Source organism: Lagenorhynchus albirostris, chromosome 12 (assembly GCF_949774975.1).
Source record: "Lagenorhynchus albirostris chromosome 12, mLagAlb1.1, whole genome shotgun sequence".
NCBI classification, from domain to species: Eukaryota; Metazoa; Chordata; class Mammalia; order Artiodactyla; family Delphinidae; genus Lagenorhynchus; species Lagenorhynchus albirostris.
The window spans coordinates 42,547,204-42,571,246 of NC_083106.1; the positions used below are offsets into that span (position 1 = coordinate 42,547,204).

A 24,043-nucleotide genomic window follows, 5' to 3' on the forward strand; every position below is an offset into this window, starting at 1 on the left:
CAAAGGTATCCTTAAACATGTATTTGATTTGTTTTCTTTCCATATTTTCTATTTAGGTAATTGCTCTAACTTTAGACCTTAGTGATGGGCTCCTGTATTGGTTGGTTCAAGACAGTCAGTGTATTCACCTGTACACAGCTGTTCTTCGGGGTCAGAGGTAAGTAAGATTGAAGGCAATTGGTTGAGAATAAGAGAACAACTTGCTCCTCAGTTATAAATGATAGTGCATGAGAATTCATTTATTCTTCCAATAAACATTTACTAATTTTCCACTGTGTTGCAGGCATTGTGCTTGTAAGGAAAGGTAAGTTTTTAAATAACTAATTACCGTAGGATATGGTGAATACTGTGATAGGATGTAAAGAGAGTCCAGTAGAGGCACTGAGGAGAATGCCCCTCAAGAGCCCAGGAAATGGGTGGATGGGTTTTTCTGCTTCTTAATATAGTCTCCAACTATGATTATAGATTTGCCTATAACTCTTTAGTTGATGTATCTGCATGCTTTGTATTTAGTATTGTTATCTATATACTTGATTACATTGTATTTCCTTTTATTACTATAAAATATCCTCATTCATCTATGGTAATATTCTTCATCTTAAAGACCATTTTGTCTGATAGTATTAGGAAAGTCATAGCAGCTTTCTTATGCTTAGTGTTTGCATGGTACAGCTCTTTATATCTCTTTACTTTCAATTTTCGTCTTTACATTTAAAAGGTGTCTCTTGTAAATAGCATATAAAGTTTTGCTTTTTTATGCAGTCTGACAATTTCTGCCTTTTAAGTGGGGTGTTTGATTCATTTACATTTAATATAATTATTGATATGTTGGGATTTAAGTCTACCATCTTGGTGTTTGACTTCCATTTGTCTCATCAGCTGTTCATTCCTCTGTTCTACTTCTCTGCATTTTTGAGGGTAAATAAAATACTTTTTTAGTATTCCATTTTATCTCCTCTCACAACATTTTAATTATGTGTATTTATAATTTTCTTTAGGTTGCTTTAGAGAGTAAAATATGCATTTTTAACATTAAATATCTTCAACTTACCACAGTCATATTCAAAATATTCTTACTTCATAAATGATTTTAAAACTTTATGGTGATATGTTTCCAATTATTACCCTTCACTCTTTGGGTTCTTGTTGTCATATGTTTTACTTTCATCTACACTCTAAAATCCATGTTCACTACTATTTTTAGTTTAAACAGCCAATAGTTTTTAACTTCAAGGAAACAGTTACATATCTCAAATTAAAATACAGGACATAAAATCATTAAAGAACAGCAGTTAAAGGGAGAATTTAGAGGTCATATTATTACATAGATGAGGAAACTGAAACCACAGATGTGTATAAATTTGCCGACTGTCACATGGTAAATTAGAGAGATAGGAAAAGGTTAAAGTAAAACAAAAGGTCCTGCTCTAGGGCAGAGATTTCTAACATTGGGTTCTTGGACCCCCTAGGGAGTTCATGGAGGGCTTCAGGTGGTGTGTGAGTGCTTGGAAATTGAGCATCCATTCATTTCATCAAATTTTCAAAAGAGTCTAATCTTACAAAGACCAAGAATTTGTGCTCTATGAAGACAATGTCAAAATTACTTTTAGATTAAAAAATATATATTTTTTGGTTTATGGAAAAACTCTTAATCATAGAGACTATAAAAAAGGAGTATATGTTTATAAACCTATAATGCATACGAGCATAAACACAGCAAATCTGATTAATCATTTATTTCATATCAGCTATAACATACAGCTCTTGTTCATTTCCCAACTGTGAACCATAGAAAACTGGTTGTTCCCTTCCCTAGAAATGTAAGATACTGGCGATGTGATTGTCAAAAGAATCTGTCTGTGAGATATAGACAGTGTTCAAAGTGACAGTGTCCTGAAGGATTACGGCTCACTCTCTCTGTCTGTACATTCCAGAGGACAGGCTAGCTGGCGTTGAGAGCCCAGCTCCTCAGGTGTCCAGAAAAATCAGTACTACTGGATTTACCAGATAGAGGAAGGAAGTTTCTCCTTTAAAAATGCATTTCCTTATCTCAAGGTTAATAATTTTCCTTGTCTGCATGCCCAGTGGAGTGCAGCAGATCTTGACAAGGTTACACAAAGGACAGGCAATTTTGCCCTCCACGTAAGACTTGCCTTTTTATCACACTGGGGGAAAAAAAAGCTGTACATAGAGACAGGGATTCCAAAGCCATCTTACAAGCAGAAAATTTTTCCTAATATATAATCAAGCTTCCTTCTTCTGCATTTTAAGTTCCTCACCTCTAGTCTAGATCAGCACTGCCCAATACAACTAATGTGAGCCACATATATAATTGTAAATTTCCTGTTGCCTCATTTTAAAAAGTAAAAGCATATAGGTAACTTATTAATGAGTTATTTGTATTCCTTTTTCATATTAATTCTTGGATAGCTTGGGTGTATTTTACATGTACTGCACATCTCATTTTGCACACTAAGTTTTCATAGGAAATACTTGATCTGCAGTTAGATTTTATAAAATTTACAATTGAAAAAGTTGATTTACGTACCCAAGTTTTTCCAAAATATTTAAAGTTTTCCAGTAAATCATACATATGATTCATAATATATAAATCAAATATTAGCTTAAAATTTTAACCTAAATTAATTAAGATTAAATAACATAAAAACTCAGCTCCTCAATTGTAGTAGCCACATGTCAAGGGCTCAGTAGTCACCTGTGGCCTAGTGGTTACATTACTGGACAGTGTAGTTCTAGCATAGAGTAGAGATGAGATTAGCTGTCTGCTGTCGTTCAGCATATTCAGAACTTGACAACTGTAAGCTGCCTTTCAAACTGCTCTTCCCTTTCCTATGTACAGCCATTCCCTTTGGTTTATTAAAGAATGAATCTATTACCGACATATATATATATAATCTATAACAACATATCTGTCTTGGAGGTTGAAAAGGGTGCATCTGTCATAAAAGTTCAGGCATATTTAGTCATGTCAGGACTGAGTATATTGCTCCAAAGGAGCCTACATCCTGCTGTTCCCTCTGCCTAAAATGGTCCCCAAACCCAGTTCTCTTGGTTACTTTGTGTTCAGATTGCAAGGCTCAGCTTAAACATTGTTCTCTAAGAGTGGCTTTCTCTGACCAGACCCCATTAGGTCTCCTTGTTTAGGAGCCCACTCTACCTTTCCTTTTACAGTGCCATTCAATGGTGTAGTTATTTGCTCATTACCTGCCTATTCTGCTAGGCTGTATATTTTATGAGGGCAGGGATTGTATTTGTCTTATTTACCACTGTATTCCTAGTGGCCAACACAGAACTAGGCACCCAACATTTGCTGAACGAACGAATAAATGAGTAAGCCCTCAGTAGAGTAACCTCAGCTGACCTCTATACACAGCTCATGCTTCATGGAAGGGTTTACCTTTTAATGATTTTTTTGTTGTTGAGCTTTGATTTAAATCCAGCTCTACCTGTCTGAGGACTGAAGGGTTTGAGGTACTCATCTCCTGTAAGTGAGGAAGTTGTGCTGAAATTGCGATGAACACCAGATGGCAAGAGTTTTCCGACCAGCCCAGGAGATATTTACAGGAGAGGAGTCTTCAGCTGGAAATGAGGGGCAATCCAAGCCAGTGACAACTAAGGATCTCCAGTCTCACCCTGCAGGGAAATCTCTGCCCTGGGGACTGTTTTGGGAATGCTGAACAAACGACCTGTGAGCAAGGCTAACATGAACACATTCACAGCATCTAGGCTGCAGCAGCTCTGTGTGTGGTCCAGAAGGGCCAGCCTTCTCAGGCCAAGTGCATCCTGCTTGGTGAGCTTCTTTCCATATGGAATTAAGTTTTATATACCTCACCAAGGTTACTGGAAAGTTCTAATGAGAAGTGGAAACGACAAAGTGTAAAATTAGACAAGTGGGTGAAAGGCCAAAAGGCAAACCAGGTGCTGCCTTCACATCTGAGTAGGTATGAATAAAGACTATTTTATGAGAAAAAGGACTATGGGAATAGTACTAGTGAATATACTTTTTCTTTATAAGTCTGACACCTCTCAGGTCCTTGGAGGTAGTTTCCGTTTTCTCAAGGAAGTATTATGAAACTCTCAAAACAAAACTTTTATTTATTTTGATTTTAAGTGCCATACTTTTCTAAAGAAGGGAATGTCAACACTTTAAAAAAATTTAGAGAAATCATTTAAAAAAAGTGAAATAACTGCTCCAAAAGGCTGAGAACATTGAGATAGTTATTGTGAGAACCAGACAACTGGTGTAATTTTAGAAACAACCAAGCAGATTTTTAAAATAAAATTCCTTGTCATTGAGAAAAAGACTTTAAAAGCAGTTTAAAACAATAGTCTGTTTCCTTGAATTCCCTGGTCTGAAACGGAGCATTTGGACTAAGCTGTGGAAGTTGATAAGTATCGTTGAAGCAACAGACAGTTGTGAATAGTATAAAGTGAAGGACTAAACAACCTAGAATAAAGAATGGTGAGTAAATAAGATGACTAGCCAAGAATAGGAGGAAGGCATGATGCAATGAGGAGAAACAAATCAATGGGTTGTGCCTTTGATGTAGGGTAAAAAATTTTTTTTGATAAAAATCACAAGGATTTATTAAAATCTGTGTAACACTCTTGCTATTGCAATATCACATTCATAAGAAAAACCCTAGGAAACTTGCTTTCGGTATACCTCATATAAAATGTAAAAATCAACTTAATATGGAATTAAGAAGAATGCCAATTATTGTTGCAAAGTATTTTCTCTTTGTTTTCAAACACACACAAACACACATTCTCTCTAGTACTTGAATGCACCAGCCCTTACCCCACTCCAGATAGAAATACTAATTGACGTCCTGTTTCAGCACTGCTGGGGACACCACCATCACAGAGTTCGCAGCCTGGAGTACTTCTGACATTTCCCAGAACACACTGATGTACTACAGTGGTCGGCTCTTCTGGATCAATGGCTTTAGGATTATTACAGCTCAGGAAATAGATCAGAGAACTAGTGTCTCTGTTTTGGAACCAGCCAAATTTAATCAGTTCACAATTATTCAGACATCCCTCAAGCCTCTGCCAGGTACGATATTTTATTCCTTCATAACCTCTCTTCTCCATACTTTCTGTTACATAAATGTTAAGGTTGGGGTTTTTTTTTCTTTAGAATTATGTTTTAAGAGGAAAAAAGGCTTTAGTAGTTTCTGTTAATTTGCTTGCAGTCATTTGACTCTTAACCCAAATTTACATCCTGAAACAGTCAGAGAAAGATGATTTTCAGGATATGTTAAAGGAAAGAAAAATTTTGTTTTGGTTCTAATTATTAGTAATTTCTATTAATCTTCCATGTATCTGTGATAATTGATAAATCCTAAATTCTTTCTTTCTCTATTGTTTCTTTCATCCCATAGGGAACTTTTCCTTTACCCCTAAGGTTATCCCAGATGCCATTCCAGAGTCTTCATTTATGATTGAAGGAAATGCTTCGAGTTTTCAAATCCTCTGGAATGCTTCCCCAGCAGTGGATTGGGGTGTAATTTTCTACAGTGTGGAACTTAGTGCTCATTCTAAGGTATGGCATTGGTTCTAGTAACTTCCATTTTTCAAACAGAGTGTACCATCTGTGTCAGCCCTGCCCACACTGATTTGCCACTTTCTTTACTTAGCCAAGCTCATCTCCCTCCCTGTTCCTGTAGCATTTGATTATTAAGATTATTCCTGAGAACTCCTTTTTATAGCCAGTCTCTGATTGCTTTGTGGTTAGTGTTAACCATTGGTGTGTTAGATACACTGGTCCTCGTGAAACAACATGGAATTTACCAACATTAGTGTTTCCAAAATTGCAAGGTTTAACTTTACATGTGAACCAAAGTTTGAAGATTTTAGTTAATTAGGAATAAAAGATGTTATGATTCTCTCCCTAAGAAAATAATGTTTTGTGCTTATATTTTAGTTCCTGTCTAGTGAACAACATTCTTTACCTGTATTTACTGTGGAAGGGCTGGTGCCCTATGCCTTATTTAATCTTTCTGTCACTCCTTATACCTACTGGGGAAAGGGCCCCAAAACATCTCTATCACTCCGAGCACCTGAAACAGGTACAGGGGTTAAAATCTCTTTAAAAAAAAGACAGAATCTCACCTTCATGATCTAGAATGGAGAGTTAATAATTTTTAAAAGTAACTTTCAGTTTTGCAGATGTGTTTAGATTCAATACTCTTTAATGACTTTCTGGAGATTAGAATAGCACCATTAAAATAAATCTGCATAATTTATTCCTAACGAATATCTCAAAGATTTCTTAAAGGCTGTTTCACTTGACTGTAATGATATACAGTATGTATATAATGCAGAAACATGGTTCAGGTAATTTGTGAGATGCTTCATAAAGACAAAGGGGATTTAAGAACAGTAAAAATTTCCTGGAAGGCAGGTTTACCAGGAGGTGTTCTCACAGATGGTAACTCAGAATCTTCTGTAGGTGAATATCGATGTCTAAATTTTTTTTAAAATGTATTTAATTTATTTATTTTTGGCTGTGTTAGGTCTTCGTTGCTGCGCGCAGGCTTTCTCTAGCTGCTGCGAGCGGGGGCTACTCTTCGTTGGGGTGAGGGGGCTTCTCACCGCGGAGGCTTCTCTTGTTGCAGAGCACGGGCTCTAGGCACGTGGGCTTCAGTAGTTGTGTCGCACGGGCTTAGTTGCTCCGCAGCATGTGGGATCTTCCCGGACCAGGGCTCGAACCCACGTCCCCTGCATTGGCAGGCGGATTCTTAACCACTGCGCCACCAGGGAAGTCCCTCTAAATTTTTAAAAAATGTTTTTCTTTGGAATATATTTTTTAAAAGGAAATTAGCCACACCTTTACGTGTGTATATCACTTTAAAGTGTACAAAGCACATTTATATATATCACTCCTTTATTAAACATTTATTACATCCCTATCATGTGTCAGAAACATCATTGTATCATTTCAGTGACCCTCAACATCATTGTATCATCTCTGTGGTAGGTAGGACAGATGTTATTATCTTGGTTATGCTAAGAGAAAAATGGAAGCCTGGGAGTTGCCCAATGTAAATTAGCGAGTGAGTGACAGGGCTGGGGCTTAATCTGGACTTTTCACTCTAGTTTCTTCAAATCTCCATTCAGTCATTTTTGCAGACACTGGCGAGTGATCTTATCATGTTGATTTAATTTATATAAACTTCCTAGCACGGGACCTGGCAGGCAGTAAGAGCTCAATAAACAGACATACGTTCACTGTTGCAATTTTTTTTTAAACTGTTAAGATTTTATCAACAATATTTATCCATGAGTCTCATAACAGGAACATAGTGGAGCCTGGGCAGGTTGTGGAGCAGTTAGCATTTGGATCCAGGTATGCTCTCTTTGAGATTGTCTTGGGATGGCAGCTTTGGTTGGCTTCTTCTGTGGAAATGGACTTGACTATCAGGGGATGCACTGGGGGCTAGGGGCCATCAACACTCTGAAATAAGGAAAAAGGATAAGATTTGGCCCTTGCCTTCGGGGAGTTTACAAGATAGTTGGAAATTATTCAAACTGACAAATATTTATTAAGCATTTACTGTGCCAGTCCTTTACTAGATTTGGGGGGATTTAATAAGGAATAAGAAAAGGTGCTTTCTCTCTGACGGAGCTCATAAGGCAGTAGAGAGATAAACGCAGACGCTGCTAATGATCAAAGAAATAAGACAGTGACAACTGAGTAGCAGTGGCATAGAGTGAATAAGGAGGCTATGAAACCTTCACCTCTATCAGGCTGCCTCTCAGCATTCTTATGAGAGGGCCATACACGCAGGCTTGGATGGCTGGGGAAGGCCTTTGGGGAGTGGAAACTTTAGCTGGGCTCTAAGGCATGCAGCAAGAAGAGGTTTATCCCGTGTAAATACAGTGCAAGAAGGTCTGGGGATTGGATAACGATGTGAGTGTTGAACATTACGGAGCAATGTGATTGGAGCGGCAGAGTGGGAGGGGACCTAGGGAGGAATCCTAAGAAAGAAGAGGGATGTCTTGGATGGAATGACCTGGAAATCAGGCAGAGGAATTTCTCTGGATTGACAGAGAGAGAGAGAGAGAGAGAGAGAGAAATGAATTAAAGGCTTGGGAGAGGCTAAATTTCTTGATGTGGCCCCAGAACAGATGGCAACGACTAAGCCACACTCTCAGAGAGGCTTCACGGTGAGAGGATAGACCCTGGATATGCTGTATTTTACACCCGGAACTGGCTGAAGGCTGGACATAGTGTCTTCCTTCCTGGTGACTGCCACTTCCGCCTCCAGAGTGAGAGTAAATACTGTATTTTATAAGGTGAACTAGCCAGCTTCCATGTACACAGACCACAGATGAGAAAGGGGTGCCTCAGTGGTAGTAAGTAGGATTTGGGTTGGAGAAAAGGAAGAGTTGCAGAAATATCAGGACAGGTTCCTGAAGAAATCTATGGAATATTCTCTCCTGAAGATCTTTAAGAAGAAGATAGATATACCTTAACTGTCAGGAATGAGAAATATCTGTTACTCAGTTGCTCTGCACCCTCATCATGAGTGGTAGAAGTTGACCTCGTATTGTTTTCTGCCCTGTGTCTCTGCTTTTCAGTTCCATCAGCACCAGAGAATCCCAGAATATTTATATCACCAAGTGAAAAATACCACAATAAGAATGAAGTTGTGGTGGAGTTTAGGTGGAATAAGCCTAAGCACGAAAATGGTGTGTTAACAAGATTCGAAATTTTCTATCAAATATCCAACCAAAGCGACACAAACAAAACATTCAAAGACTGGATTGCTGTCAATGTCACTTCCTCAGTGATGTCTTTTCAACTTGAGGGTATGAGTCTTGGGTACAGTGTTGCCTTCCAGGTATGAGAGTGAAAACAGGGATACAGGGGTCTGAATAGTGTAGACAAAAGGTGGATTAAAGGACCAGGTTAAGAATTCTGCCGCTCTGTCAATAATTTCATGTATGCTGTGATCACAGAGGTCAAGTGGACAGCAAAGGTACAGAAGGGAGAGGGGACAGCTAGGGTAAAGGACATCTTGACAATTTTCTTGCTTCCAGATTCAGAACAAACATTATTTTTTGGCTCCACCACTATAGGCCATGTACCACACTAGGTGCTTTTATATTCATTATCTCATTTGATCCTCACACTGTGAAGCAAAAGCCATGTCCCTGGGTGTATCAGTGAGGTACCAAAGCTGCGTGGTTGGGAAGTGGTGTGCTACAGTCTAGCTTCTAGAGTCCTTTCCACTATATTACATCAACTGCTGGAAGTCATCTGGACGCCCCCAATTGCAGCTACTAAAGGAAATAAAAGCTGAGGGTCTGGGTAGTTGACATCTCACATTTATCACCTGGCTGCGGAGAGAGGAGAAAGTTCGAGAGAGTAGGAGTCAAAAGGAAAAACGACTGCCACCTATTTTGGCATTTTAAATATAATATGACATAGCTTTCCCCTTATGGTAGATAGCCTGATGATTTTCACATCGTCATTATATACCAGGTTGGTGACAAGGTTGTACATATTTAGAGTTATTTTCCATTTCATTTTGGGGAACAGAATGTTTTGGGGAGTGTTTTAGAGATTTGTGGTTTCCAGAGGATCTATTTTCTTTTTGTAAAATTCTAATTCTGTAATTATTTTGATAATATATTAGGTCTACATATACTAATCAAAACAGTTGTACATAAAAGTTAAAGATAACACACATTCCTATTTGTTAAGAATTACGTGTGTTCCAGTTAAATAAATAGTCTGGTTAAGTGTATTTGCCTATATGTTTATATTGGTTCAAATCTCAGTCACCACAGAGCTTTGCAAAGTGATCTGCATGTATAGGCGTTGAGTTTTACTTAACACGGTCCAGTGCAAAAGTGAAGACTGATTGATATATATATGCACCATGATAAACACACACACATGCACGCACATCATACACAGATAGTAATAAACAGAATATAGTAAAAGAGATTTAATTCTAGAAGTATAATAAAAATAATCCAATGTTTCATTGATTGAGAGGGCACTTGAGCTTCTATCTTTCAAGGCCACCATTATGGATGGCAATTTTCTTTTAGGCTATAGAACGCAGGCAAGTTTTGGAAGTGGAAATAATTATTATATAATAAGAGACATGTAATAAAAATTGTTTAAAAAAACTTTGCTGTTAGAACGCAGCTTGGCACAGTGGGAAGGAAAGCATACAGACCTCAGAAGACTTAGTTTTATGCCAGTTTCTACATGTGTCATTGCGGATAGGTTGCCTCCCCTAATTATGATCTCTGTCCAGTTCCTACTCTTAGTAGTTGTGAGGATCAAAAGAGATAATATACGTAAAAGTGGTTTGAAATGCACAACTCATTTTCAAATATAAGGGTTAATTACTATTTTCTTTTTATAAATCTTCTTTTAAAAAAGTACAGTAAATTTAGTTATTTGAAGCTTCTTGTTGATTTCATGATAAAGTGGAAGTTTACCATAATCTGTATGGTTTTGTTTCTGTTAAATGTTCCATGTAATTTAATTTTGGAAATAGCTAAAGACGTTTTATAGAAATTCAGATCTTTTGCAATAGAGGTTTGTGCCATTACTTTGTACTTTTCTGGACAAAACAATCCTACCAAAAATTGTTTGGGACAATATTTTTCCTCTTAGTAATTTTTTGCTATATACTTAGATGTGAATAACTGAACCTATTCATGATATATCTCATAATTGTGAAATGAAACATTCAATAATTTATCAGTCTCAGAACTTAACTGTTGTCACTGAGGACACTTTTGAATGCACATTTTTGTATCCTTTTCTTTCTTTAGGTTCGAGTCTTCACATCCAAAGGACCTGGACCATTTTCTGACATAGTAAAGTCCAAAACATCAGGTATTTATTATCTAAAACCTGTGCAAATAACAACTAGTGATTTAAAAACATTTTTGACCCTTAGTATTCTCAGGGATACCCAAGTGCTATCTCTGAGCTGAAATTAAAGTCAAATAAAATAATCGATTTTCATCATCACCAAACACGCTTAAATAAACCTAGGCTTAGAGCACCCAGGCAGAATCCATTGAGACGGGTTTAGTAAATGAGTCCAAAGGAGACTCACGGATTTCAGAATGGCCTGATGTTGAATCAAGGGATTTTGCTAAAGTTCTTTTTCTCATACATATTAACTACTTGTTTTTTGTTTTTAGAGATCAATGCATTTCCATACCTCATAACTTTTTTTGACAACAAGATAGTTTTGTTAGATATGGATCGAAATCAAGTTGTATGGACACTTTTGGCAGAAGGTGACGTTGGTGCCATGGGCTACACAGCTGATGACGCACTGGCATACTATGCTCAGGGAGACTCACTCCTCCTCCTCAACATGCACAATCAGTCCAGCTCTGAGGTATTTCGCTATGTAATTCTTCTGAAAGGAAGTGGAGTATTTGCATATCACACAACGCTGTGATGAAAATGACGAGCCAGTGGTTGAGCCATTAAGATTAGAATGGTTGAAAAGGACAGATGTTGTGTATTTAGTCACAAATGAATTCAGGTTATGTTTTGTGCAGATGTGATTCAGGCTTAATTTAGCAAACAGTTCTTGGGCTTAAGGCACTGTGTTACCTGAGATAGAGGGAAAACAGAACGTCACAGTCCTTGAACAAATCCAGTCTAGTATTAGTCTAACAAGGGTAAGACAGTATGGCATGGTGATTAAGAGGGTGAGCCTTAAAACCTGACAACCTAGAATTTAATTCTGACTTTACTACATGCTAGAACTGTGACCATCAGCAACTTATTTAACCACTATGGTTGCATAGTCCCTCATCTTAGGGTGAAGATTAATGAGCTAATCCATGTAAGGCATTTAGCACAACGCCTGGAATGTGGTAGGTATTCACTGACTGTTAGCTAGTGGAGAAGACAGGCGGAAGACTGTAAGTGCTATGCTGAGGGCAGGATGCAGTGGAATCACAGAGAAAGGATGCTTCATCCAGGATGGAGGGGTGGTGGTGGTGGTAGAGTGGAAAGACATCTTGGGTACAAATAAGATGAACCAGGTGAATGTGGGGAAAAGCTGAGGGAGCAGCAAAGTCCGGGAAACCAGAGAGCCATAGCCTGTTCGGGGAGCTGTAACTAGGAGCTTGGAATGGAGGTGGGGGTCAGGGCAGAGTAAGAGGCAGGTGGTAAAGCTGAAGAGGAGGGCAAGAGCCTAAATATAAGGGACCTTCTTTACGGTGCCAAGGAGATGAGTGTCAATTTTGAAGCCAACATCAAGCCATTCAAGAAATTTAGTGGGTCATTAACATGATCAAGTAGTGTTTTAGGAAGACCCCTCTGTTAGCAAAGAAGAGAAGGTTTGTTTTAGGAAGACCTCTCTGTTAGCAAAGAAGAGAAGGTTAAGTCTGAGGCAATCGGGAACTATCACAGGAATCCAGACAGGAAATGTTAGGCAGGAAGTGAGAGACACTGAGGTAAGAGAGGAGAGGACAAACTCAGGAGATATTTAAAATGGGACTAATTGGCTATGGGTAGTAATGGGAGGAAGAAGTCAAGGGGCAACCACAGTTGTCGAGACTGCTCTTCAGGTGAGTGTTGGAAATCCATAAAAATATAAAATGCAGGAGAAAAGGAGGTTTGGGGGGTGGGGTGATGAATTTTGTTTTCTGAGATCATTCATTTGGAGATGTTCGGGAGGCAGTTTGATATTTGAAGCAGTAACTCAATGAGAGATCTTGCCTGAAGATGTGAATTTGTAGCTCCGGTCTATGGATTACAGTTGAAGCCATGGTAGTTGAAATTAACCAGGGAAAATATACAATGTGAGAAGAGGACCAGTGTTACAGTGGCACACAGTCCAGAGTTACCGAGATTTTGGATTACAGAAGAGAAGTGCAGTAAATAAGAAATCGAGTGACTACAAAAAAAGTCCTCAGAGTTGAAGAAAATGAGCATTATCTTCTTGGCTGTGTTTTCTACCTGTTGTTAAGATTTTCCGAGATGCACTGGTTTTTGATATCACAATTATTACAATTGACTGGATTTCAAGGCACCTCTACTTTGTACTGAAAGAATCACAAAATGGAATGCAAATATTTGATGTAGATCTTGAAAACAAGGTGAAATATCTCAGGAAGCTGAAAATTTGCAACAGAAATTCAACAATAATCTCTTTTTCTGTATATCCTTTCTTAAGGTATGTGAAGCGTGAGTGTCTGTTTCTATTGTGATGAAATAGACATAGACATATTTAATGTAGTATTTTTGGTTTAATATTAGAGTCAATGTTGGGACAGTAAGATACTTAATGTTCTTGATGTTAACTTATAGTAATTCTACATATAAATGATGAGCCTACAACCACCAATATATAAAATTAATCCATACTGACAATTCCACTAACCTAAAGTTAGGTTAATTACCAGCGGGAAACCAAAGGATATTTTTATACCAGTGAATTTAATAATATCCCCAGTTGGTAAGGACAAGAAGGGGACTGAGACGGCAGCAGGAAATGAGCAGGAGATAGACAGGAAGCATGTTTTCCATAGTAAATGCTATTCTGGGCTCATCCATCTTTAATTAATGTCCTTATGAGATTAATTTTAAGGCCTCCATTCAGCAACTGAATAGCAGTTTCTCCGGCTGAAGAGTTATATTTTGTTTGTGCCATAAGCATGGTTATAGTCTATCTTGAAACTAGATTGGTAACTAGTATTAAGAAACAGAAACAAACTTGAGAGGAAGGGAATGGAGATGGTGTTGATGAAAAGTATGCAAATATGTTTCATATTTAGAGCCAGTAATGAGCCATTTAATACAATGCCTAAGGCCATTATAGTCCAACGCTTTCGTTGCAAACACATTTATTGAGAAATCATTGGAAAATGCTACAAATTAGACTTCTTGTGATCTCTTCCATCAGAAGGTTATTGAACACTGGGACATGTTCTTTTTAAAGGTGGCATCTGTCCCCACAATCATTAGAAATGATTGATCTTCATTAGAAACTGATATTTGCAATGATATGTTTTACTCATTAAGTTGGAGTGTCCTTTTGTTCCTATAGTCGCCTGTATTGGACAGAAGTTTCTGATTTTGGATCTCAGATGTTCTACTACAGTATTATCAACCAGACCTTGCACCGAATTCTGCAACCCCCAGCCATAAACCATCCAAATGGAAGAAGCCAATGTTCTTGCAATGTGACTGAATTCGAGTTAAGTGGAGCAATGACTATTGATACGTCTGACCTAAAGAAACCACGGATATACTTTGTCAAAGGGCAAGAGATCTGGGCAATGGATCTGGAAGGATGTCAGTGTTGGCAAGTTATCATCATGCCTGCTCTGCTTGGTAAGACACTCGTGTGTGTAGTAGATCTTCACTAATAATGGCAGCCCCTCCTGTCCCATTAAAAAGGAGTTACATTCAACCTATACTCAAAGGAATATGTGTGTGTGTGTGTGTATATATATATAGTATTTGCTCCAGACCATGCCAAATGTTTTTGTAGAATTCAAGTTGTTTTCAGGCAAATTGTACATAGGCATTCACATAATTTTCTGGATCTGTGGGGGGCTTTTTTTGTTGTTATTTTATAATTAACAGTAGAACTACAACTTATTGAGCTCAACTATGTGTTCTAAGCAGGCTATTAAATGTATTATCTCATTTGATCTTCAAAACACCTCAGTGAAGTAGATACTAGTATCCACATTTTACAGATGAGGAAATTGAGGCTGAGAAAGGTAATTTGTCCAAAGGGCCATAGTTAATAGAGGAGCTGGTATCTGAAACTGAGCCTAACTACGGCATCCCTGATCTTCCCACCAGTACTCCACCCCCATGCTGATGATTTCATTGCCTCCATGTTCAGCATGACTTGGTCAATACTTGACAGGTCTATCTGTTGAAATTCACAATCTTGTGGAGGAAATATTTGAAAGTCTAAAGTCACTTGGAAGTCTTCTAATTAGGAGTAATTGCAAAAGAAAAAAAACGCTCTAAATACCCCCATATATTCTTAAGGGTCTAATCCTCACTATCCAATCACTAATCACGTGTGGTGATCTAAGTTTAAATTAATTAAAATTAAATAAAATTCAAAATTTAATTCCTCAGCCACACTAGTCACATTTTAAATGATCACAACCCACAGCGGCTAATGGTCACTGTATTCGGCGGCACAGATGTAAAATATTTCCATCATCAAAAGTGCTACTGGGGGGCCTTCCCTGGTGGCGCAGTGGTTAAGAATCCACCTGCCAGTGGAGGGGACACGGGTTCGATCCCTGGTCTGGGAAGATCTCACATGCCATGGAGCAACAAAGCTTGTGTGCCACAACTACTGAGCCCACATGCCTAGAGCCCGTGCTCCGCAACAAGAGAAGCCACCACAGTGAGAAGTCTGAGCACTGCAGCAAGGAGTGGCCCCCTACGCTCACTGCAGCTAGAGAAAGCCCATGTGCAGCAACGAAGACCCAATGCAGCCAAAAACAAACAAATAAATAAATTTATTTTTAAAAAAGTGATATTGGGTATTGCTGGTTTATACAGTAAAGTTTTGAAATTGCAAATGTGTGTGTGTCTGTGTGTTGTAACTTTATGTATGGTTTTGTTGACATACCAGCCAGAGCTTTTTTTTTAAAATTAATTAATTAATTAATTTTTGGTTGCGTTGGGTCTTCCTCGCTGCGTGCGGGCTTCCTCTAGTTGCGGCGAGTGTGTGTGGGGGTCACTCTTCCTTGTGGTGCACAGGCTTCTCATTGCTGTTCTCTCGTTGTGGAGCACAGGCTCTAGGCACGTGGGCTTCAGTAGTTGTGGCACGTGGGTTCAGTAGTTGTGATGCATGGGCTTAGTTGCTCTGCGGCATGTGGGATCTTCCTGGACCAGGGCTCGAACCCATGTCCCCTGCATTGGCAGGTGGATTCTTAACCGCTGAGCCAATGGGGAAGCCCCCAGAGCCTTTTAGAAGCAATTCCAATGTACTTTCAATGGGCTTAAGAGTGGAGATAATGTTCTGAACTTCTCTTATTAGGAGAATAACTTGATTCTGTTGAATGTGTGACAAAGACTCTTTCCTTGATCAAACTTTAATTGCTCTTTTTTTTTTTATTTTGGGCCACGCCGAGTAGCTTGCTGGATCCTAGTTCCCCAACCAGGGATTAAATCCGTGCCTCCTGCAGTGGAAGCACCGAGTCCAGAGTCCTAACTATTGGACCACCAGGGAATTCCCGGATCAAACTTTAGTTACGCTCCTGTGAGCCCTTTTCTCAACTAGGCCTCAAACTTGGTCTTCCCTGTCCATCCTTGCTGAGTCCAGTTTTAGCAAGAATCTTGCCAAATCAGTTTAGAGAGAATCCCTCGTCTTGGTATCTGATAAAGTTCTTCACCCCCACCCTTGATGTTCTTGGCCAAAAATCCTATGAGGCCAGTTTAGCAAGAATCCCCCTCCCATTGATGTCTCCTCTTAGTAATTTTCTTGACTGCTCTCTCCCTCTGCTTGTTGGATACAACCCCCAGTTGTCTTTGTTGTATTTGCAGTTGTGCACATCTCCCTCCCCTACTGCAATATTGCAACAGCCTTGATTAAAGTCTTCCTTACCATTTAAACAAGTGTCAGAATAATTTTTCTTTAACATCTGATACACAAGAGTTATCTATTGGGCCATTATTTTATAGCTATAGAACTAGTCAGTCTTTCATGAAGCCACAATTGAAATCCATAGTCCAAAAATTAGAAAATTAAAATGACTTTAGAGATCATTTAGCTGACATAATATTGGAAGAAATCCCCTCTACCAAAACAGCCTTCTTTGAGCACCTGTTTATAAAACAATTTACTACCTTATAAGGAAGTCTGTTTAATTTTTGCACAATTCTAAACGCTAGATATTTTTCTTATGTTTAGCCGAAGTTTTCTCCCGATTCCTCTCATTCATTGGCCCGAGTTCTGACTTCTAAATTTACAAAGAATAAATCAATCACTTTCCACATGATAGCGACTCAACTATGTGGAAACAGCTGCCATAGCCCATGCTAAGCACTTCCTTTAGAGGAAAAAATTCAAGTATCTCTAAGTACCCCTTAGGTGGTATGACTTCTAGATCTTTCTTTGCCCTATTCACCCTCCTGAGGTTTCGCTCTAGCTGCTTAGTTCTCTTAAATGTTGTCCCATAAGGACTCACTGTACTTTCAGTATGTTCTGGTCAGCACAGAGGGCCTGTGACTTCCTAGGTCTTCTTTTACTGCAGCTAAAAGTGACATCAGGCCTTTGGGCTGCCTGCCATTTGAAGAACCCATAGTCTTTTTCATGTTAACTATTATTAAGCCAGAACTTCTTTCATTCCTTATTTACAGTTTTAATTTTAACCTTGAATTTAGGATGTTATATTTGTTGCTATTAAATTTCAATCCATTTCACGATTCTGTTGTGATATTTTTGAATAAGTCAGAGACTGAATGTACTAGTGACAGTAAGAATCGTGTATTATCTGCAAATTTGATAAATATGTTTATTATGCATTCATTCTAAATCATTGATAAATATACTGAGCAAGGCGCTGAGCCCTGTGCCTCAGCTAATACCTCCCTTCAGTTGGTGGTGTTTGGGGTGGAATCACACAGGTAAGCTTTAAATCCTGGCTCTGCCCTTGACGAACTTTGTGGCCTTGAGGGGAATTATTTAACCCCTCGAAGCCTCAGTTTCCACTTATACAAAATGAGACTAATAATCATAGTATTTGCTTTGTTGCCTTGATATGGAGCTAGAATGAGAAAATATCTGTAAAATCCTTAGGCTAATGACATAAAGGTATTATTTTTTCATATTGAAATAATAGAAAGATTCAAAATTTCTCAGTTATGCTATAGAAAAAGGATTTCACATATTGCTTAGAGTAGAAAATGTCAGATATGTATTTTGTTCTTTTCTGTTTTTCATCAACAGGAAAAATGCTTGTTAGCTTGACTGTGGATGGACAATTTCTCTATTGGATCTCCACAGCAAAGGACAGCACACAAATTTATCAGGCAAAGAAAAGCAATGGGGCCATCCTGTCCCAGGTGGAGGCCCTAAGTAGTAAGCATATCTTGGTTTACAGTTCAGTTCTGCAGCCTTTTCCAGGTAAGAGAGTCACATACTTAATCAGCTTGTTCTCCCAGTTTAGGGTCAGGAAAATTTCATAATGTTTCCTCCTCCAGGGCTGTCCTTCCAACTCTTCGTTGTGCTCTCAGCATTGCTCCAGACGGTCAGGGTTTGGTGCACGTTGTGATTGCTGTTTGCCCTGGGTCACAATTTATCTCTATCTGTATACATGGCTTGGGCTGTGGCAGGCTACTTTAGACACGGGAAACCCTTGTCCTGTCATTCTCTCTGTCTATCCTCTTTGTCTTCTCAGTCCCATAATTTCCCTTCTTTTTGTCTTTTTTCTCCCCTGATGATATTTTAGACCTCCCAGTGGTGTCAAAAAGCTTTGCATAAAATTTCAGGTCTTTTTCAAGGTAAAATGCCTATGTATTATAGGATTAGATATGTCAACCATTTAACGTGTACATTTGTGCTACCATTTTTGTTAAGTTTCTCTCGTTTGTTTAATGTGTCACTCATGAAGTTTTTTAGTGTTGTGCCCTTCACTCTATTTTCCCCACACACCCTCTGGGTTTTGTATAATGCAATGACTTTTAGGAATGCATGTATCACATTATGGCAGAACTGACTGTATATTTTTTGCTGAGAGTCATAATAAAATAAATGTTTGAAATATAAAAACCAACCAACCAAAAACAAAAACAGCACTACATAGCCTCATGGGTGACATTCAAACCTAAAGTGGTCTCTGAGTTTTTTCACAAGCTCTCTCTGCCATTAAAGTCACAATGTCATTCTAAATTCAGTATAATTCCCTCTTAGAGAGGGAGAGAAATGAGTAAAACAAACCCTCTTTGCTTAAATGTATTCAGTTATAAAATACGTAAGTTATACAATATGAAAACATGGGAGAACTTATAAATAAACTGAGTGCATATTTTGGTGAAATAATTCATTTAAGAGATTTAAAAAATCCATGCAATATCTGTTTGAGTTTGAACACACACGCATATCCCTAGAAATAAAAGTCCTAAAGATAACATCAGTTTTCATAATCGGAATTCATTGAAAAATATGATTGATATAATGCTCTCATTACTTTCTTCAAAATAAAAAAGGGTCAACTTATTTTGCTATTCACTGTCTAGGTACGTAATTAAGGGTAGTTTAGCTCCATCTGCTGGAAATTGTAAGCAATTACCAGTTATTTTGCACTCTTCCCCAGGCGTTTAACATGTTCAAAACGTATGAAAAAAACGTGTCTTCCTGTCCTGAATAACATTTCCAACACTCCAATGTACCATACCTTGTCAGTTAAATAAAAAGAAAATATGATATTATCCTTGATGTTAGATAAATCTGCTGTTTCTCTTGTACGTACATGTGTATATATTTAATCTTTTTATTATTATTTTAGATAGAGCATTTCTGTCTCTAGCTTCAGATATTGCAGAGCCAACTATACTTAACACCACTAATACCAGCCTCACAATCAGATTACCACCTGTCCAGACAAACCACATGTGGGATGGCATCACCAGTCCCACTCCCACATACCTGCTTTATTACAAAGAAGTAAATGACAGGAAGAACAGCTCTGAACTGAAAGATAGAATGCTGGTAAGGTTGGAGCCCGTTGTCTTTGTCTTTTCACAAGATGCCTTTTTTTGATATAAAATCCTCAGCCATAGTATTTTCTATATTATGTTCTGAAACACACTGTGATGCTAACTTTTACAGATGACTGAGCTACTTGTAATGAGGTGGATAGACCTAGAGTCTGTCATACAGAGTGAAGTAAGTCAGAAAGAGAAAGACAAATACCGTATGCTAACACATATATATGGAATTTAAGAAAAAAAATGTCATGAAAAACCTAGGGGTAAGACAGGAATAAAGACACAGACCTACTAGAGAATGGCCTTGAGGATATGGGGAGGAGGAAGGGTAAGCTGTGACGAGGCGAGAGAGAGGCATAGACATATATATACTACCAAACGTAAGGTAGATAGCTAGTGGGAAGCAGCCGCATAGCACAGGGAGATCAGCTCCGTGCTTTGTGACCGCCTGGAGGGGTGGGATAGGGAGGGTGGGAGGGAGGGAGACGCAAGAGGGAAGAGTTATGGGAACATATGTATACGTATAACTGATTCACTTCGTTATAAAGCAGAAACTAACACACCATTGTAAAGCAATTATACTCCAATAAAGATGTAAAAAAAACAAAAACATACTGTGTTCTATCTAGTCTCTTGTCTATGAGTAAGTTAAGCTTCAAGGAAATATATTAACCCTAATCAGTCGGTAGATTACCTTATAGTGACTGTTTCCTGAGTGTCCTAAAAGAGCTGGGTTTGTTTCCCTCCCTAATTATCTAATTATCCCCAGAAAGTGATAGAGACTTGTTTTTGTGGCCATTCCAGCAGATTGAGGGGTAAGAAATGAACTGGACAGAAAGAACATTTCTGTATACCTTTCCTCCATAGCATGTAGCTAATATAAAAATTGTACATTATATTTTTGTTTATTTTCTATATGTTGTGAAATGTGTTGTTATGCAGAGACTACGTTTTTATTCATCATTGTATTCCTAGCACCTAGCATACTACTTGGCATTGTATAGGCATTACTAGATATTTCTTGAATGAATGAATGGAGACAATTCATTCCATCATTGGCCTGGGTGTTCCAGTTGTCTTTGAGATGGAATTGTATGTATCCAGTATTTTTCTTTGTGCTTATTTTATAATCAAGTCAAAAGGTGAAATTGACCATCATCTATTGGAGGTTAAGCACTATATACTTTCTTTCTGATTCTTGTAACTTCCTTTATTTTGTCTATTTTTAAAAAATATATTTATTTTTGGGCTTCCCTGGTGGCGCAGTGGTTGAGACTCCGCCTGCGATGCAGGGGACGCGGGTTCGTGCCTCGGTCCAGGAAAATCCCACATGCCGCAGAGCGGCTGGGCCCGTGAGCCATGGCCGCTGAGCCTGCGCGTCCGGAGCCTGTGCTCCGCAACAGGATAGGCCACAGCAGTGAGAGGCCCGCGTACCACACACACACAAAATATATATATATATATATTTATTTATTTATTTTAAAATTTTGTCTATTTTAACCTTTCTTTACACATTTCTAACAGAAGTCGTTTCAGAGACAGATTGGATCATTTGGCTGACCAAGATTGGGTTTCTGTCATTTCTCTTATTAGAGCTTATCTCTTATTGTCTTCATAACGATTAATATGGGCCAAAGGCAGTGAGTGGTTCTCAAACTTGACAGCACATTGAAGCTTTTAAAATTTCTGAGCCCATGCTTCACCTCAGACCAATGCAATCAGAATCTTCAGGGGTGGGACCCAGGTATCAGTATTTTCTTAAAACTTCCCAGATGTTTCCAAAGTGTAACCAAAATTGAGAACCATTAGTGTAAGGAAAGCCTTTTTAGTTTCTTAAAGTTTATTTCTGAGAATGATTAGATAATGTAGCTTATTCTTTTATTGTATTCACGGATGTGTCACATCCTTACAATACCTTCCTGCTGAATTTCTAATGCAACGCTAATGAGATAGTGTGCTCTGGGAATTCAGCTTCCTAAGTGAAATGATTATGTCACAACTGACTGAGGCTGCCAATCATTTGGCATTTATTCTTGGAGACATTCTGGGCAGACTAGGACAGTGAAGATTGTCACTCATGATCCAAGATTTAAAGATGAATTAAAAATATTTGAGTCTTTTAGTTTTTTACTCTTTGATTAAATAATTTCTCCCCGTTTGTACAAAAAATAAGACACTGATTTTTTTAAATTAATTACAGGAATTTCAGCAGAGTATAGCCCTTATTGAAGGTTTACAACCATTTTCAACATATATGATACGGACAGCTGTAAGGAATTATTATTCAGATCCTTTGGAACAATTACCTCTGGGAAAAGAGATTTGGGGAAAAACTAAAAGTGGAGGTGAGTTACGGGTGCGGTGTGGGATTTTCTAGAGTGGAATTTTGTGATATATGTGCTTGTGTGTGCCTATATTTGTTTTTTGGGTTTTTTTAAAAAATAAATTTATTTATTTTATTTATTTATTTTTGGCTGCATTCGGTCTTCATTGCTGCGCGTGGGCTTTCTCTAGTTGCGGCGAGCGGGGGCTACTCTTCCCTGTGGTGCACAGGTTTCTCATTGCGGTGGCTTCTCTTGTTGCAGAGCATGAGCTCAGGGTGCGTGGGCTTCATTAGTTGTAGCATGCAGTCTCAGTAGTTGTGGCCCACAGGCTTTAGAGCACAGGCTCAGTAGTCGTGGTGCATGGGCTTAGTTGCTCTGCAGCATGTGGGATCTTCCCGGGCCAGGGCTCGAACCTGTGTCCCCTGCATTGGCAGGCGGATTCTTAACCAGTGAGCCACCAGGGAAGCCCTATACTTGGTTTTTATCTGGATGCTAAGTTATCTTTATTATGTGAGTTTTTTTAAGCTTAATAAGAAAAATGTATTTCTAGGAGAATATTCTGTTGACATGATCCTTACTCGAACACCAGAAGATGATGGAAAATATCCCATCAAAATGAAAAGCAACTACATGGCAAAACATCATCATCAATTCTATGTGTCTGGAAACACATTCTTTGGTCTCACCTCACAGTGTCACTCTCTTCCCATGTATTACAGGTCTCTGTACACGTGGTGAAACCTAGGAAAGCCAAGCCTTTTCTCTATGCGAATTTTACCAAGGCTACTGAGTTGTAAAGTAATATAACATCATTGCCTTAAAGAAAGTGGATTTAGAATCTGAAAAGGTGTTATAAGAGGTGGCGATTATTATGAGGGGAGGCCATTTCTTTCACACATCTCTGATGCCATTCACAAAACTCACCCGAATTGGATTATTCATCATTGGCCATATCCTTGAGCGGCAGCCAGAGAATGATTTAGTCATTAGGCAAAAATAAGCGAGAGCCTTTCAGGCAGCCTGTTAACTTACCATTATGTAGGAGGCTGGCTGTCCTTTGGAACATCTGTCATTCATTCTGCTCACATGATACGCCTATTCCTCAATCAAGACCCTATTACTTCTTTCCATCTTTCAGTGCTGTTGCAACATGCCTTATTGTGCACTGCTATTTATTTCAGTACCAGAGGCGGTTTGGCTCATTAACACAAGCGTGCAGTCAGACACCAGCCTCGTCATATCCTGGAGAGAATCTCACAAGCCAAATGGACCGAAAGAGGCAGTCCGCTATCAGGTGGCAATCTCTCAACTGGCTCCCATTCCTGAGACTCCACTAAGGCAAAGTGACTATCCAAATGGGAGGCTCTCTCTCCTTGTTACTAGACTGTCTGGTGGAAAACTCTATGTGTTAAAAGTACGGCTAGTATATTGGGTACTTTTATTGCCATTCTCAAGTGCAAGGTTCTAGAAAAGTTAAGCAATTGTTCTTTTCTACAAAAAGGTTCTGGCCTGCCACGCCGAGGAAATGTGGTGCACGGAGAGTCATCCTGTCACTGTGGAAACGTTTGACACGCCAGAGAAACCTCATGCCTTGGTTCCAGGGAGCACTAGTTTGCAATTAGATTGGAAGGCTCCATCTAATGTTCACCTTATCAGATTTTGGTTTGAACTCCAAAAGGTACATCTTATTTTAAAAATTTTTATTTATTTATTTTTTTGGCTGCTTTCGGTCTTCATTGCTGCACGTGGGCTCTCTCTAGTTGCGGCGAGCGGGGGCTACTCTTCGTTGCGGTGTGCAGGTTTCTCATTGCGGTGGCTTCTCTAGTTGCAGAGCACGGGCTCTAGGGCACGTGGGCTTCCGCAGTTGTGGTGCGAGGGCTCAGTAGTTGTGGCTCACAGGCTCTAGAGTGCAGGCTCAGTAGCTGTGGCACACAGGCTTAGTTGCTCCGCGGCATGTGGGATCTTCGCAGACCAGGGCTCGAACCCGTGTCCCCTGCAT

General features: G+C 38.9%; 1 protein-coding gene across 2 annotated transcripts in view; it reads left to right on the forward strand.

Moving 5' to 3' along the window:
• Positions 1-24,043, forward strand: part of ROS1 (ROS proto-oncogene 1, receptor tyrosine kinase) — a 112,255-nt gene that overhangs the window by 44,960 nt on the left and 43,252 nt on the right. The window contains exons 18-32 of one of the 2 annotated variants that reach the window (XM_060168411.1): positions 57-157; positions 4,863-5,080; positions 5,409-5,569; positions 5,951-6,095; positions 8,611-8,873; positions 10,831-10,894; positions 11,209-11,411; positions 13,000-13,205; positions 14,079-14,365; positions 14,796-14,798; positions 17,961-18,137; positions 19,519-19,721; positions 21,921-22,065; positions 23,226-23,458; positions 23,546-23,722. In XM_060168411.1, the coding sequence (XP_060024394.1) occupies positions 57-157; positions 4,863-5,080; positions 5,409-5,569; positions 5,951-6,095; positions 8,611-8,873; positions 10,831-10,894; positions 11,209-11,411; positions 13,000-13,205; positions 14,079-14,365; positions 14,796-14,798; positions 17,961-18,137; positions 19,519-19,721; positions 21,921-22,065; positions 23,226-23,458; positions 23,546-23,722 (2,586 nt within the window). The remainder of the gene's footprint in view (positions 1-56; positions 158-4,862; positions 5,081-5,408; positions 5,570-5,950; positions 6,096-8,610; positions 8,874-10,830; positions 10,895-11,208; positions 11,412-12,999; positions 13,206-14,078; positions 14,366-14,795; positions 14,799-17,960; positions 18,138-19,518; positions 19,722-21,920; positions 22,066-23,225; positions 23,459-23,545; positions 23,723-24,043) is intronic. The other variant, XM_060168410.1, reaches the window with a different exon arrangement.